General features: G+C 47.9%; 6 protein-coding genes across 6 annotated transcripts; 2 read left to right on the top strand and 4 right to left on the bottom strand.

Moving 5' to 3' along the window:
• Positions 1-766: 766 nt before the first annotated feature.
• On the top strand, positions 767-1,624 carry tma22 (putative RNA binding protein Tma22; the record flags this gene model as incomplete). The annotated part of the gene is made up of 3 exons (XM_089600604.1): positions 767-830; positions 1,051-1,146; positions 1,212-1,624. 3 exons carry the CDS (start codon positions 767-769, stop codon positions 1,622-1,624), a joined length of 573 nt encoding a protein of 190 aa, XP_089455101.1.
• A 157-nt stretch (positions 1,625-1,781) lies between these two features.
• Positions 1,782-2,833, bottom strand: ALT_9387 (uncharacterized protein; the record flags this gene model as incomplete). Its single annotated transcript, XM_033559365.2, has 2 exons — positions 1,782-2,490; positions 2,547-2,833. 2 exons carry the CDS (start codon positions 2,831-2,833, stop codon positions 1,782-1,784), a joined length of 996 nt encoding a protein of 331 aa, XP_033415256.2.
• An 863-nt stretch (positions 2,834-3,696) lies between these two features.
• Positions 3,697-4,215, bottom strand: ALT_9386 (CGR1 family protein; the record flags this gene model as incomplete). Its single annotated transcript, XM_033559364.1, has 3 exons — positions 3,697-3,837; positions 3,897-4,042; positions 4,158-4,215. The coding sequence occupies 3 exons, from the start codon at positions 4,213-4,215 to the stop codon at positions 3,697-3,699; spliced, it is 345 nt and encodes a 114-aa protein (XP_033415255.1).
• A 645-nt stretch (positions 4,216-4,860) lies between these two features.
• Positions 4,861-7,357, top strand: amcA (putative mitochondrial ornithine carrier protein AmcA/Ort1; the record flags this gene model as incomplete). The annotated part of the gene is made up of 7 exons (XM_033559362.2): positions 4,861-4,971; positions 5,030-5,735; positions 6,456-6,539; positions 6,632-6,765; positions 6,878-6,963; positions 7,142-7,223; positions 7,316-7,357. The coding sequence occupies 7 exons, from the start codon at positions 4,861-4,863 to the stop codon at positions 7,355-7,357; spliced, it is 1,245 nt and encodes a 414-aa protein (XP_033415253.2).
• Positions 7,358-7,756: 399 nt separating this feature from the next.
• ALT_9384 (vacuolar protein sorting/targeting protein 10) lies at positions 7,757-12,272 on the bottom strand (the record flags this gene model as incomplete). The annotated part of the gene is made up of 2 exons (XM_033559361.1): positions 7,757-8,396; positions 8,449-12,272. The coding sequence occupies 2 exons, from the start codon at positions 12,270-12,272 to the stop codon at positions 7,757-7,759; spliced, it is 4,464 nt and encodes a 1,487-aa protein (XP_033415252.1).
• A 1,144-nt stretch (positions 12,273-13,416) lies between these two features.
• Positions 13,417-16,172, bottom strand: ALT_9383 (exocyst subunit SEC10; the record flags this gene model as incomplete). Its single annotated transcript, XM_033559360.2, has 2 exons — positions 13,417-13,926; positions 13,992-16,172. 2 exons carry the CDS (start codon positions 16,170-16,172, stop codon positions 13,417-13,419), a joined length of 2,691 nt encoding a protein of 896 aa, XP_033415251.2.
• Positions 16,173-16,763: the final 591 nt, after the last annotated feature.

The following is a 16,763-nucleotide window of genomic DNA, read 5'->3' as shown; positions in this document are numbered from 1 at the left end:
TTGTTCAGGAATGAGAGTACCACAGAGCAACAACTCATTATTATCCTTATCTGACCTACTCTTATTCTAGCTCCTTGCGAGAAAAGTCTTCAATGGGTAAATCAAACCATTAGTCAAGTTAATCTGCTTATTCGTCCTATATTACTATGGTAGGAGTTTTATGATGCTGTAGCAGAACTCCGTGTATGATCCAACGAAGCAACTCAATGCATACCAACCTACTTACCATGACTCCATGAGCGAGCGCCTGTGCTCCTGCATAACATCCAGACCAACTTCCGCCCACAACCGTTGCGTGCGTGGGGTCGTCTATTGGTTGTTATGCTGCCATATCTATCTATGGAGTACCTTCCTATCCGAAAAGTAACGCCAGCGGTGGCCACTGCAAGGGTTCAAGCGCGCGGGGGTACATTACTAGATTACTGTGGCAATGGACACTGCAGAGCCCCCACTTGATGAACTTGCAGAATTGCACAGGGGGGTATATATAGACTGAAATCATGGATGTAGCAGAACAGCAACAAGACCTGCAATAGACTCGGGTCTCATAAGTTGAATTAGTCGAATAGTCTGATGCGCGAATCACTTCGTCTGCTAGATAGTACTTGTTCCAGAGCACACTATTAGAATTATGTCACATGACCGTAGCTCAGACTACCGTCTAGCTATTAGCGGTTAGGCTCGATGGCCCCGCGCTCCGTTGTGTCAATATCAGTTGTTCTGTACACCTATCGCCTGAGCTTAGATTTCAGAAACTCATATCAAGATGGCTGAAGTAGCGCAAAATTCTTCCGCCGAGGTTCAGGCCAAACAAGTCGTCTATTGTGGTGGTAAGTCCCATGGCCCTCAATCCGATGCGAATATCCCTCTTCGGTCCATTTCCTATAATTGCAAAACTGAATCTCGCAATCTCTAGTCTGCACACTTCCTCCAGAGGTACGGGCATTCAGCCTTCCTGTCAGCAGTCCACCTGAATTTCCCTCGTTCGCCGTATCGAAGCAGGGCATGGGCAGCAGTAATCAAGATAATTGCAGCATATTAACTCGGAAGTGTTCCAGTACTGTGAATTCGGCGGTACCGCAAAGAAGTGCGGAGAATGGTTGAAGGATAATCATGCAGATTTATATCAGCGGCTGTACTCGGAAGGTATGCTTGTCCATCTTTGTCGCCTATCACCAGCAGTGAGAGGCCAACTGAGGTTCTTGGTGTAGAAGCCCTTAGCTCCAATCTGTCCGAGCTGTCAGTATCCGTTCGGGAGCGTGCAGCCAAAGATGCCGCCAAGAAGGAAGCGAAAGCTGCTGCTGCTGAAGCACGCGACGCCGAGCGGAAGGCAGCGGCCAAGATTCAGATCAAGCGTGTTGAGCGCAACAAACGCAAACATGTCACCGTTATCACAGGGTTGGAAGTACATGGTTTGGAAAACAAGAAAGTCGCAAAGGAACTGGGAAAGAAATTCGCTACTGGTTCCTCGGTAACGAAGTCGCCCGCAGGGGTCGAGGAAATTACAGTGCAAGGTGACGTTAGTGAGGACGTTCAAGAGTGGCTTCTGGAAGTATATGGGAAGGAAATTCCTGAATCCAACATCGAGCTTGTCGAGGATAAGAAGAAGAAGACAAGCGGCTGAAACGATGACCTTGTGAAGCCGCACGTTCAATTCTGGGAGCTTTTCTCCCCACATGTTGAGTATCCTGACAATATGAATTCAAAACGACAATATGAGAGTGTGACGCATGATAACCCCGAGCAAGAACATCTGTCGCTGGCTGATTTATGATCTTCCATCAAAGTTCATCAAGTTTTCTCAGGGGATCCGAGCTAGCACGAGTTGTCTTTGCACTGAACGTTGGAGAGGTCGGTGTAGGGGCCGAATGTGACTTCCGATAACATCCCGGACGAGACTCGCTGCCAGAGTGATCTCGAGACCATACTTCGCCAGAAGTTGGGTCCGGTAGATGGATGGCTAGTGCAGAAGCGCGTCTGTCCCCCATTTCAACGGGTACAGGACTTTCAAATCCTGGAACACAGATTGCCGGGGATTTCTGGCTAATGAGAACGACCAAGAAAACCAGTACGCTAAGAGCAACAACTACCCAGAAGATTCGAAGCCGTCGACCGACTCGTGTCTGCCATTCCACTTCCCTTTTTTCCCAAAGATCGATTTGGTTGCGGATTGCTTCCAGTCTCTTCCCAAGTGCGTCGGCTTTCTTTTTCCCTGATCGCATACGCTCTTCTAGCCTTTCTATTTTTCGCATATGGGGCTGAAAATCCTTCAGGTCTCCAATCTGTCTCCGAATATCGCCATCCAACACAGATGTCTCCCGCTCAAAGTCATCAAATATGGTTGATGCGGAATCAGAGAGTTCCTGAAAAGATGCAAATGTTGAAGTGAGAGCAGCGATCTTCTCAAGCAGACTGTAGTATGTATAATCCAACCTGCGTGTAATATCTGTTGCGAGAGTGCCGATCGTAGACAGGGCGGATCGTAAGTGCCTAAGCCATTTGCTGAAGTCAGATAGTTTGTCGATAGACGTTGGGAACGACCTTACTCCTCTCCTTGTTGTCTTCTAGACTTCACGAGCTCTAGATCGTTCAATGAGCGTACATCGTGTGCTATCAGGAAATCAGTCCTCTGGTTGTTATGTTTCCCATCAAGTATAGTGCCTTTTCCATTTCCAGACACCAAGCCCGTGGTAGAATCTGATCCCCAACGCGATCGAGTTGTCTCGCGCGTCGTCGGCTTGAGCAGTTTATCATCAGCCTCGCCTAACCCTTGCGCTCCCGTCCAAGTTGGCAACGACCCTCTGGCATCGGCAGGAGTGACGGAGCGGTTCATTTTTGGCGGGAAAGTGCTGTCATGAGACTAAGGTAGCTGTATTTGTGTCTATCGCTATTTCAGCCGGCTGATGGGTCTCGACAGCTGGACGATCGTGCGCGCGATTTCCTCGAAATGCATTGAACCAGTAGACAGTAAGATTGGGTCAAGTTAATTGTACTTTGGAAGCGCTTCTGTACTGATAACTGTCTTTTGTCCGCTGCGAGCGAAGCAGATGTTGTCATCGAGTAGGTGGGTCTTGAACCCGCGCCTGTCGGACGGAGAGTACCAGACATCCATTTTGTTCGAGAAGCCGCGACGCCCCCATCTGTACAAATCGACGGGCACCCTTCGTCAGATCTATTTCTCTTCTTTGAAACATAGCCGGATATCCTTCAGATTCCCAGAATCGGAATATTTAGATTTGCGTTGTAGACTCTCTAGGGCTTAATACCCACACCTCCTCAATGACATAGCTGCAGCATGCGAGATCTGGCCCCGATCAATATCTTGAGCTCTAATCGAGCGAATGTCTTGAGAAGCCATCAAAAAGATGGAAATGAGGATTATGAGAATGTCATTTTGATTCATGGCCTATATTCACAGAGATATTCTTCCGTCAAAACATTGCATGTCATACAAATCAGGTCAGGAAGAGACTGAAACAACTAAAAATAAACCCAACTCCTGCATCGCCGCCAATTTCTCGAGTAATGCAATATCTGAAGAACCGAAGAACTGAGAGAAAAGAAAAGAACCTGGTATCTGCCGCAAATGTGAATGGGTACAGTGGTGCATCGGGATCGGACACTGCGGGTAGGACCGTAGGAGGAAGATAATTCAAGACGGCACTGAAGCAACAGCGGAGAGAGATTCTTCTGCTGTCATGAGTGGAGTAACTTATTGCGCTTCTCCCTTCGCTTCAGCCGCTCAACACGTTTGCGATGCATTTTCTCCGCCATTTTCTCGTAGCGTTCCTTTTCTTCCTTGGCAGCTCTCCGATCCTTGATCTTTTGTATTTGGGCCTGACCAGTATCGTCAGCAACGGAGAAAGTCCATGAAGGACTTTGCGTCTTTTCCCTACCTTCCGTTCAGCCTCTTTTTCTTCCCTCAGCTCACGTTCGTGTTCCTTAACTGCCTCCTGACGCTTGCGTGCTTCCAACCTTTTCTCATAGCTTGTCAGGCCTGAAGTGGGACGAAATGGTTTCTTGGAGTCGTGCCAGTTTTTGCCTGTGGAAACGGATAGTTATGTCAGCTGGAGCAAGCTCGAGGAGACAGCAGAACAGCTGAAAACTTTTCAAGAAACAGTACGGTAATGTAAGAGACGGAGGGGATAAGATCGTACCATTCTTTCTCATACCCTTGACGGGGTTGACAGTTGAGGTTGGGATTGCCGACGACATTGTCAGCAGAATTATAAAAGAAACTATGGAAGGACGGATTTGTAACAATATGAGGAGAAGAGCCGGCCCTGATGTGCGAAGGAAAACGGGCTACGGCAGTACGGAGCAGAGTACAAAATAGTTGTAGTGGTGGCACTACGTTAATATAACTACGATCTTTCAGTGACCAATTTTTATTAGCGGCTCGCAAATTTCTGAGGAAAAAGTTATCTTAGACGGATCAGATAACCGGATCTCGGCTGAAGTGGTGGTCCGATCCCCTCCATTGGCGCCTGAAAAAGAAATGCCTCAATCGAACCTCCCTCATTTCACCTCCCGTTCGCGAGATTTACGGTCGCAATAGAGCGCCACAGAACAAGTCTCCACAATCAATCATGTGCATTGGCCTTTGAGGCCTATTCCCACTCATAAGCGATGCGCACTTAGCGGCTTCACCGAGTGTTGATCGGGCACAGAAGATAATTCAAAATCAATCCAATCCATATACACCGACCCTCCCGTTCCTTCTCCTCTGGAAAATCAGACCTATACAATGCTTCACCAATAGGTCTTACACTACATCCCTTCGCCTTTTCCATCTCTTTCGCGGCTTATCGTCTTCCATCACCTGCACTTCAGAGCTCAACAGCTCGTTCTCTGAACTTAATGGCGGCCGCAGAACATGTGCTTGCAATCGACAATGAGAAATCAATGGAGCTGCCTGTCCTGCCGCCTAACCAAGGTTTCGAGGCGTTCAAAGACTTAATCTTTGGATCTGTAAGCGCTTGGCTTCTTCACGTCTAAACGAATATCGCTCACACTCAAATTTATCTAGGCAGCTGGAATGGCTGGCAAGGTCATAGAATATCCTTTCGACACTGTGAAAGTGCGACTTCAATCACAACCAGCTCATATTCCACTTCGGTACCAAGGCCCTTTGGACTGCTTCCGCCAGTCAATTCAGGCGGATGGTCTACGAGGGCTCTACCGAGGCATTAGTGCTCCAATGGCAGGTGCTGCCATAGAGAATAGCTGCCTCTTTTTCAGCTACCGCATCATTCAGGATATTCTAAGGGCCACCTGTTACCCCACGGCTGATTCTATGCCTTTCTCAGCTCTGTTGTTCAGTGGTGCTGCTTCCGGGTCTATCACCTCGCTTGCACTTACCCCGATTGAGCTCGTCAAATGCAAAATGCAGGTACCGCTTGAAGCTTCTAGCAGCAAGATGCCCGGGCCATTGACTCTCGTCGCCGCTATATTTCGTCAGGACGGTATTCTTGGTTTCTGGAGGGGCCAGATGGGAACGTTGATCCGTGAGACCGGAGGAGGAGCTGCCTGGTTTGGAGGCTATGAAGGAGTATCCGCTTTCTTTCGGAAATACCATTCAACAGCGTCGCCTCGCGACTCTGAGTCACTTCCAATCTATCAACAAATGATCGCAGGCGCCGCAGCGGGTATAAGCTACAATTTCCTGTTCTATCCGGCTGATACAGTCAAATCACGGATGCAGACCGAGGACATCAATAGCCCAGGAAATCGTGGTCAGAGGCAAACATTCTGGAGTGTTGGCAGAGCTTTATGGAAGCAGCAGGGGCTGAGGGCATTGTATCGAGGCTGCGGTATTACATGTGCTCGTTCTGCGCCCAGCTCAGCGTTCATCTTCACCATATACGAAGGGCTGCGGAATTATTTCTCATGAGCATAATTGTTTATTACTTGCCCGTGTCTTCCCATTGACTTTTACTTCAAACCAACACCCCCTCTTCCCTCCTCCTCCTTCCTCTAGCTTGCTCGCGTTTATGATACCTCACTTGACGTATAGATCTTCTGTCATCTTCTGCGTTACGGCAGTCAACATCCTGGGCCAATCTGGTATTGGCATCTTTACAATAGGAATCCTTGTTCTTTCATTCTGAAATGTGGCACAGATACCCACGACGCTAAACTCGGTGCTGGGATACCATATACATAGATCAAAGCATAGAAAGGAATATCATTGTTTAGACTGATTAACTTCCTTGAACTTCGCCATGAATACATTCATGCAAAATCTGGTCAATCCAACAGTTTGCCTTGTTTCCACTTCCTATAGGACTTTCCACTTTTTCCAGAAGGCGGGGTAGAAAATTGGGAACAGCTCGCTGCGGAACCACCACTAGAGACCCTGTACCTCACCTGCGACTACAATCCAGATAGCCCGTCCATCAAAGCTCTTTTGTTCTTCTATAAGTGCGCTTGACTACTTTAAACTTTGTCCTTAGCCATGGCAACACTTTCAGGTCTTACAATGCAAGAACTAGAGACACTCTCGTCCAAGGCCATCGCTGCAAAGGCCAATGCTTATTGTATGTTCCACAACAAACATCATTCCTCGATCACATGGAGGATACCCTTTCTTTACCATCTACGTATGGGGACAAGTTTTGAAATCGAGCAGGCCCCTATTCCAAATTCCGCGTTGGCGCATGTGTTCTCACTAAGACAGGCGAGTATATTGCTGGTGCCAATGTCGAGAATGTCGCATATCCTGTTGGGACCTGTGCGGAAAGGGTAGCTTTTGGTACCGCGGTCGTAAGTACTTGATATGATGTCTCCTTGTCCACATGGCTTCTAGGGTCAATGCATGCGGTTGCCCTCGAAAATTTGTGAGAAAAGCAGTCTCATATGGTCCGATGTTATACAGGCCGCCGGACACCAAGACTTCAAGGCCATTGCAGTCGCTACTGATATCACACCTGGCGCATCGCCATGTGGTATGTGCAGGCAATTGTAAGTGCTACCGAACCAGACCTAGATCTGAATCTATCGATTTTGCGTTCACTTCGGCCTGATTCTACTAGTGGCATTGATCTAAATATGCATTCATTTCATATTTGGTTGGCCTTAGTCGGTTTCCGAAGGCAATTCAATGCAACCCGCTAATCTTCTTAATTTCCTATCCACTTAGCATGCGCGAATTTACACCCCCATCGTTTCCTGTTTTCATGTATGACGGGCAGGGAAACTATGCTGTGAGGACGATGGGAGAGGTAAGCAGTCCTTTCATTGCCGGCTCATTCTTCCACATTGTTGCTTGTTTGCGTATAGTTGGGAACTGCTCCGATTGACCCTGTCACTTTAGCTTCTGCCAGACTCATTCGGACCGGATGACTTGCCTCGCTAGGCCTGTGGGACTTGCCAGGCAATGCATATCAGTTAGATATCTAGATGCAGTTTTTGTCTCCCATGAATAGGGCCCATGGCAATGGTCTGACATAACTAAGCCTTCATTCAAAATGGGTTGGGCCTCATTACGCGAAGGCATTCACTGCACCATATAAATTAATCAACAATGATCAGCATCCTATGTCATAGCACTGAGAAACCCCCAGACAAGACCTTCATGAGAAAACAGTATGCAGCTTAAGCAACATATCATTCTATTCAATTACCAATATGTCGGTATCTTGAAGACTCTTGAAAGTTGTAACAAGGGCTTAAACCGGCACAGGGTACATGTCAAGGAACCACCAGAGTAATCTCGCAACCTCATCATCTTCAGCAGTAGCAAATACAAGCTTGATTAAAGCTCGTCGTCTTCATCGATCTCAGCGTCATCCACGCCCAAAAGCTCATCTTCATCGTCGACGACACTGGTATAGTCGCCTCTTCGGGCCGCAAACGAGCCCCTCGATGCGTAAGGCCTTGAATAAGCCCTGTTGCGCCCAAGGCGCACATAACCGCTGGCGCTGCGCCACAAACTCATGGCAAGAAGAGGAAGTGCTCTGACAACAGCCACAATACCCGCAATAACCGCGATTGGCACAGTGACTATAGGTGACTCTCGCGAGAGTAAGCCCTCGTAGGCACTAGCATTCTCTCCAAGGCGAATCTGGCCAAACTTGCCATCCCACTTGGCGTACACGTAATACCCAACACCAGCTGCTGCCACAATGGGTATCATTATCGCAAAGAATAAGCCAGTTCCACTTATACCATGCTTCTTCTCATACTCCTTTTCTTTGCTTGGACAGGGCTTTGAAACAACATGGTCTAAAATCAACCCTCCCGCGCACGTAGTTTGTGGAATCCGTCGGTACGCTGTCGGCTCCCAGTATTCGACCCTATCAGGATCTTCCCTACACACGGCTAATGCGTCAGGTTTGGGAAGACCGGGTACTAGTGCACAACTACCATCATTCTGGGGCTCATAGTTGTAATTACTTGTAATAGCGGTCAGATATACCAATAACAAAATCAAGAGAAGAAGCTTACCATTCATAGTCAGCTCTTGTGCAGGTGCAGTTCCTTCCGATACTGTGGACATGAGGTTCGCGCCAATTGTTCCAGCACTGAGAGGACGGCTTCTTGCGGTGGTATTGTTCTACATGGCCGAATAGACAATTATCTTCCTGGAAGGGGTGCTTGGGTTCCCAGAGGTAATAATCGTCACTTTCTTGACCATCTTCAACCAAGTTGCATGACTTCTTCCGGAGACCACTGAAGTCAACATTAATCGTGGCAAGTCTATTGGACTCCACTTCTTTTCCCCAAAGAAGAAAATTCTTGGAAGTGTCGGAGGGAACGGTAGACAGTCGATAAATATGCATCTCGACTTCCGAAAATTCATAGGGTTCCCAATTGTCGCCCTCATCAACACTATAATAGAGGACCTTGGTTGGTCGCAACTCGGGAACAATCACAATCACTGACCCGGAGTCGCCATACTCCCACATATATCGCCCTTTTTTCACGGCCCTCCAGGTTATCCCGCCATCCCGAGTCATGAACGTGTCCGCTTCGTCCTTGCCAGACAGATGAGCACCAATGTTGCCTATCCCCATCATGAGACCGATGGCAGACCCTGAAGAGAATGTGTCGCGCGGATCTCGGCGTTCGGTGTAGCCATGCAGATGAAGCGAGCATTGATCACTGCCTTTCCCATCTTTGACTGAACAACCAAAGTTTTTGCCATCGGCGTCTTTTGCTGGAGGAGGGAGTAACGTCCATTGGCCACCATCATTGTGAGTGATCATCGTTTTTAACTTCTTTGCGGTTGGTCCCTTCTTCAATACGGTCTCCACATTGCTGATGATGTTCACAACCGCTACTCCTTCTAGACCTTGCATCTTCTCAAAGTCAACGTAGCCCCATTCATTCCTGCTCGCCGCGTTGAGGCTAAGGACATATGACGTCCCATTACTGTTGCTCTTAATAATCGAGCCATACTCAGCTCCTTTGACGTCACTCACGGTGACATGCAGAAAAACGGCATGAGTCGAGCTATCCAGAACAGTAAAAGCCGTTTTGACGGGTACATCAACATTTGGAGGAAACTCAGCTCGCGCAAATGTCCTGCCATCGACGCTGATGCTGGCAACTAATGAATTAGGATTGTCTGGGTCCCGCGAGGCTACAATTATGTATTCAGACATTGTAGCGTACCGGATCGCATCGTTGAAATGAACGTGGCTGTCAGAGAATAGGTTTCTGCTAGACAGCAGCTGTAGGTGGTTTTTCTTGTTCTCATTCTCATATTGCTGGCAAAATATGAGCTTTTCACTGTCCGGTCTGTTCTCGCGGCTCTCGAATTCACATTTTCCAACGTAGCGGAGGAGAAGATCCCAATTTTCCCCCCGATTCTTGCTAAAGTAAGCATCGGAGTGGCAATCGCCGTGAGCGCAGTCAACTGCGCCAGTCCAAATCAACCAGTCCTTGTACTGGGGGTGAAAAGAAAGGACCGGCAGGCCCTCCTGATTGGGTGGGATCGGTGCTTCGAAGGATTTGAAGGTATAGGCACGATCGACGGTCCAGAAAGCCTGTTTGTCGCGAGTAAGAAGAAACGCCCCATCACTGTAGTATGGATGAGGGACAATGGCGGCAATCTTCACGCCCTTAAGAGGCTGTTCCCAATTTTTGCCATGATCATGAGAAACCCAAAATTCTCCCTCGCTGGTAAGCATTATGACGGTCTCATCATCTCCACTGCTGGTTGCTTGACGTTCAAGGTAATAATATTGCTCACTAAATTGTCTCACGTCATTAAACACCTGCTTCTGTGCCATCAGTTTGTCGTGCGAAGGTGCGCTAACTACATCCTTGCAAGGCCTCTCGACGTCTTTATCGAGGTTCTCGCCGCCCTCCCGATCGCAAGTGTTTCCTGGAATAAGCCTCCAGCCTGACGGTCCCATGAACGTATCGGTCTCCTTCTGGCACTTGCCAGCGGGGGGTACTAGTGGGGCTGCAGGGACGCAGCTCTTTCCATCTTCACTGCGCACAAAGTTGAAGTCGCACTCGAAATCTTCAAATGAGCATTTGCATGGTTCGAAAATGGGCTGCGGATCTTTGAATTCCTCGTCCACAAAACAGTCAGCGTTGGCCTTCCTCCGGTTGAAAAATTGCTGGTGTCCCATCAAGCAGTCGGGTTCTCCCTTTTCGTTCAACCTTGCCGCCCACTTTTCGAAATCATCTTTCTCGCACTTTCTTTCATGAAGACCGCTGAAGTCGATAGAGTAGACAACATGTTTTGTTCCCGAACTTCCCTCTGAGCCAACAAGAAGGAAACTCAAGCTGGTAGAATCGGGCGTCGTTGTCAGCAATTTGGGGTAAATCTTATGTTGAAGTTTGGTAGAATGCCACTCCTTCCCATGATCAATCGAGAACTGAATTTCGTCTGTAGTTCCCTTGTCACTGACAGCCATTATCACCGAACCCTGGTCACCGAACTCGTACTTGAATGGACCGTCAAGCGCATGGCGCCAAGTCACACCAGCATCATCTGAGACATAAAGGCTACCTTCCGAGTATTTTTTGAGGTGGTCGCCTGTGTTACCAACACCCATCACCAGGCCCGGAGCGGGACTTGAGAAAACACGACCTGTGTTGGCGAAAGTGGTCACGGAATGTAGATGCAACTGCTTGTCGCCAACTTTGAGGGACTGGAAAGTCCGTCCATCGTCAAAACTAATTGAGCTAACAACCTTCTTCTCATTTCCCGATTCAACTTTGTCCCAGTTTTTCACTGTATTGACCAGCACAATACCTTGGATATCTGCTATCTTCTCAAAATCCACGTGACCGAAACGATCACGATTTGTATGTTCGACATTACGCGTGAAATAGGTACCGTTAGAGTTCGAGGTGAATAGTATGCCGGTGTTGCTCGAGGGGCTAGTCAGAACGTCCACTTGCATGCTATAGTTCGTGCTTTCCAGAAGTGTATAACCGTCTTGTTCCACTCGATGACCTCCAAAGTCTGCCCGATGCCAGGCCTTGGTATCTAGCGTAACATAAAGTGCCAGCTCGTTTGTCCCTTGGGACTTTGCTGCTGTCACGAAGAACTTCTTGACAGCAGCAGCGCTGAGGATACCCGAGACAGGTCGTCCCTGCTGAATGTTCAGTTCCGTCCCTTCCGCATCTCTCCTGAAGAAGTCGTCCGAGTACACAAGGCGGTTCGCATGTGCGGATGGCACTTTCAGGCCAGGCACTATGCAGAGAACGCGATCACGGAGTTCGTCTTCAAGATTCAATCCTTCGGCGAATTGTGGATGTCCAACAGCCCACGCGCACCCACCAGCACTGCCCCGTAGCGGCGAGACGGTTTTGAAATCATCGGTAGTATAGTATGATTTCACTATACAAAACCGCCCCATACATTCATCACTTTGGAAGATGACCTTTGCAGAATCCCAGCCATGGAAAATGAGCGGTTCGTGTTGGGTTGCTGCATATCCGTCGACCTCGAAAGATTCCCAAGTCTTAGCTTGATCCTTTGTCATCCAGTGACGCCGATTCGCACCCAAAGCATAGGCTCTATTCTTGTCAAATGGGTGCTGCCAGATGGAACGCACACCCTTCTTCATTTCACCGTTTGGGTCATCCACCTGTTCCCAGCCCTTACCTCCATCGAACGAGCGGAAAAGATTGCCATCTCGCGTGTTCATAAGTATTGTTTCGGTGTCCTCGAAATAGAACAATGAGAAGGGTTCATTGTCGAAAGATGACGGAGTGATTTCTGGTTCTGACTTCTTCGCAGCACTAGACAGTGATAGGATGGCTAGTGCCAGGAAGCTTGTGATCAGTAGCCATCGAGTAATCATGGTAGCGGACCATAAAACAATCCACAAATACTACTGACGAAGCTTGTCAGAGAGAATGACAGCAAGAAGCTGACGGGAAGGTTGCGAGGCGGCCTATGTAAGCGGAGTGAGAGCAAACACAACAGTAGTAATGCTGGACATGTAGTATTTCTGCTATAATAATCTGAGACGTTGAATTGCAAAAGAGTGGTCAAGCATTGAGCCTTCTTGTGACCAACGCGTGCAGAGCCGCGCTTGCATGCTGATATCTTGAAGCTCGCCAGTTGCGTGGTCTCTTATCTGCCAGGTCACGTGCTGAGCTTCTATCTGCACGCTTTGAGCTCAGATGTCTGCTTTGAGCTCTCTGGAAAATATACTATCGTAATCGTAGGCATAGATATTAATCTTAGGAATAATATTCAGTTTGCTTCCTTCAAGAAAGGATAAAAAGTTGAGAATACAGTCGCCTATGATGTCTGGATGGTATCAGTATGATTCCTGCTCCCAAATGTATGAACTTAATCATGACATTGGCAATAGTTTCTTTCATCGCCAAGGTTATGAGTTTCAAATGCGACTGCCGTGTCCGGATTCGGGGCAATATATGGCTGTCTCAGACTGTTGTAGTTTCGGGAGAAGGTCTACTCTGCAGTTGCCTAGATATTCGCTAGCCAAATGATATGGTCTCACGGAAGGTATCGGCTGAGAAAGCTATGATCATGTCTGATTAATGATAGATCAAAGCCTCTGGCAAGGCCATCATTCAATGACTGTAAGAATTAGCCATCTTTCATCTGCGCTGCACTAGTTATTGAGAAATTCCGCCTTTTAAGAACATTCTTCTGTGACCCTCAATCGTACCGAATTGATGATGGAAAGAAAACTGCAGCTTAGGAAGATCATATAAGATTAGTGTTTTGTTATACTTCATCCTTTTCGATCCTTAGAGTGGGTCCTGTTCTCCTGGTCATCCACTATGTACGCCTCACGCAAGAAGATAGTACCCAAGTAGGGATCAAAGCCCAAATGTTTTCATTGCCAGCTGAAAATGACTAATCTTCAGAATGAACAACGAGTGATGGAGATGTTATTTCAATCAACGGATTTTCAGAGCAATAAAAAGGAGGCCCTTCACCTGCCGCTAGAATGCGAACAGTCCATGGGATCACAGGAGGTTGAGCACATGTTGCATGGCTGTAGTGCTGGAATCCTCCCTGCGAGACACATAAGCTCTAATCTCCTGTACGCTAAGGCCTGGCTCGATCTGGCCAGTCCCTACTAGCTCCTGCTCCCGTTCAGTCTCAGTATGATTAGTCCCTGGCCGTCTGCTTGCATTGGAGCTGGCTCCTCCACGAATTCTCTCCCGTAAAGCTTCTGGCCCAATGACGAATAGACTGCCTACTTCTAGCAGAACGTCCAGTGAACCACCTGGTCCTTTGATGTGTTCGTCGATGTCCCAAGACTTGAGCAGATCTGCATACTGTGTCATGTCCTTAGTGACCATAAGGCCCCCGGCCCCGTTAACGGCATATCGCTTAAAATGTTCGAGGAGATGGCTCCGGGTCCCAAGCGCAATCTCTGTCAGTAAATGACGAAAGTTGGACCCACTGGAGGATAGTGTTGCCGCGATAGTATCATGTAGACGGGTTAAGAAAGCACATATTGACGCACACGTCTAGGACAAGGTCAATATAATTCCCGGGTAAAAGATTGACACATTTCAGCATCTCAGTGACTTACTGGTGTATGTAACATTTCCAACCAAGCTGCATTGTCTCCTTCCTTGGGCCGGAAATCATTCTTTTTCTGTCCCGAGAGTAACCTGCTAATCCACATCAAGGCCGTGTCAATGACTTTCTGCTCAATCGCGTTTATTTTATCTTCTATGCGTAAAGTCGCTGTATTTGTCTTTTTCTCCATTTCCCGGCGAATTGTTATACTGGGAGTTGCAAGAGGAATTAGCAACGTTTGTATACACATCACCATCAAGTTGGTGATGCTGATGATGCTTTTGACCACAGTAAGATAGCCAAAATCAGGCTCTGCCCTTGCAGACTCCTGAGAACTTGCGGATTCCAAGACAGCGTCAAGACACACCTCGACATACCCCTCGCCCATCGAAGACAACAGCAGACTCAACAAAGCAGACACATCCTTTGGTGTCTCGCTGGTGGCGCCCAGTTCCAAGCCCCGTCCAACTGCTTCAGCCAGCCATTTCAACATCCTCTTGGCATAGGTGATATTAGGGAGACCATCCTTCTCCATCAGCTTGATCTCAGTGGGCTTCATAGAGTCGCTTTGATCTTTCAACCCGGCCAACTGAAGGAGCATCTTCTTTTGAGTGGGCGTGAATTCCGAGGACTCAAGGCGATTGACGTAAGCATCCCGAGCAGAAGAAAGGAGCTCAGTTCCAGACTTGGAAATCGATGCCATAAACGTCGTCGCTGTTCTTTTCCTCCTAGCATGAAAAGTAGTAAACCTGAACAACAATGACGTGTACAACTCTTCGAGTGATCTTCTCTCCCTTTCGATGTATGATGATCCAACAAAGTATGGCACGAACAAATCCTCCAGCTGCTGATCTAAAATCAAGGCTGTTTGAGACGAAACAGGATCTGGATGTTCAGTCAAGCCGTGAGCCTTGAGATCATCGACCAAGCCGCTAATGTAGCTGCGAGAACTTTGTAGCGATCGGAGGAAGGCTAAAGACGAGATGCCATTAGCTTTCTCCAGAACCATTTCCAGTCTCTGCTGGATGGACTGCTGAAAGACGCGTTGTAAGAATTTGCCCAGCACCTGCTCATAGAAAGGGAACGCTCTCTTGATAATGGCTGATTCTTCCTGCACGACCACCTTAACCTCATCAACTAGCGATTGGAGGCTCGGTTCGACTTTCAGGGGTTCGGCGTCAGGATCCGCCAGTTGTTCCCAGCTGTTCAAATCCCCGCCCACTTCTTCTGTCACTAGCTGACTTCGATCAATGAAGAATTGGTGTTGATTAACAAACAAGGCGGTCACACTTGCGCCTCCGCTGAAGTCCTGAAGCACAGTTGCGCAGTCTCTCATGCCCTCGAAATTTGCCTTGCGGTAGAAATCATCGAACTGTTTCAGAAGATCTTTCTCGAGAGTCTCGGAGAACTTTTCAATTATCTCTCTCGTGTTTCGATGAATACCATTGACGTTCCCTCTTGTGCCATCGTCAACAGAAACGTCGTCATTCCGGTACAAGTCGTCTTTCTTCGCTCTCAATTCATCCCAACTGCGGGGATCGAGTCTTTGACTTATCCTGAGCAACTGTCGCGCAATATGCGCCGACCTGACCTTGGCTTCACCAGTCCCCGACTTCCTTAAGTTCTCTAGGAGTGTTATCTCTCCTCTGTTACTTACTCCATCCCAACATTGAATCAGGAAATGAGCATCAAGCGCTCGGCGTCTCTGTCGGTCTAACTCCTCTAGCCTTCTTCCTGTTTCGACAGCCATATTCCCAGTTGCCCCAGGGAGTTCGCCGCCCGATAGTCCTGCTCCATTTAGAGATGTATCCAATTGCTGGAAGGAATCGATAGTCTGCTTCAACTTTCTACCCAATGTGCCGAGATTTTGCGCATGCTGCGCCTCAGCTCTCCGAGCTGCAGCCGATAGCTCGTTCTCTTTGATTTCCAGATCACCAGAAAGCTCACCAAGTCGTCGTTGAGCATGCTCGAATGCTCGAATCAGTGGTTTGGGATCAAAAAGCTGGTTGCCGGGACCAGGTCCAAGCGTAGAACGTCGATTTAAGGTAGTACTGTCAGAAAGTGCCTCGATGAACTCTTTGACGATGTAATCACGGCTTGAAAAGTCAGAAAGAGTAAAATTGGGGCCCTTGGGAAAGATAGATCGGGACGCGGGGTTTGACTGGGGCGTTATGGACACATTGTCCGACATCTTTGCGGCATGGGATGATCCTCATCAACAGGGACAGCAAGGCCGCAGATAACGGGTTGCAATAGACCATCAGATCAATTGGCGGTAGCATCGAAATATACCATAAGTTATGGTTGTGAAAGATAACTCCAAAGTCGACCAAGGTAAACTTCGGAAAGAAAATGGCATTTTCTTCTACCTGCCTTACACCCCTTTTGTTCAGCCCCTGTGAACTCCACGTCACCTTTATATACATTGGGACACAATGACATCCAAGCTACTGACAGCTACATAGCTAGCATTTCACTCCTATTTTCTAATTTGCAATACCGTGTATAGTTTGCCAAAGGACCGACAGGCATTCTTAAAAATACATGCATATTGTAGATTAAACGAGGTCAGGCGCAACCTTTGATTTCAGGGGATTTCAACAGTTATCGTACTGTACGGGGTATGCTTGACCAAATTATTACCTAGGTACCTATCATTGTTATAGAGCTACAACGAAACACCTTGGTACTAGTAGGTAGTAGGTACCTTACCTTCTGTTTAACTGCTGCCTATTTGTGACTAAGGGACTCAAATTGGAAAGTGCCCGGTAGGTAGATACTC

The sequence above is a fragment of the Aspergillus lentulus genome (assembly GCF_001445615.1).
Source record: "Aspergillus lentulus DNA, contig: Alt17, strain: IFM 54703, whole genome shotgun sequence".
NCBI lineage: Eukaryota > Fungi > Ascomycota > Eurotiomycetes > Eurotiales > Aspergillaceae > Aspergillus > Aspergillus lentulus.
Note: the sequence above shows the minus strand (reverse complement) of the source record. Positions and strands in the feature narration are given on the sequence as shown.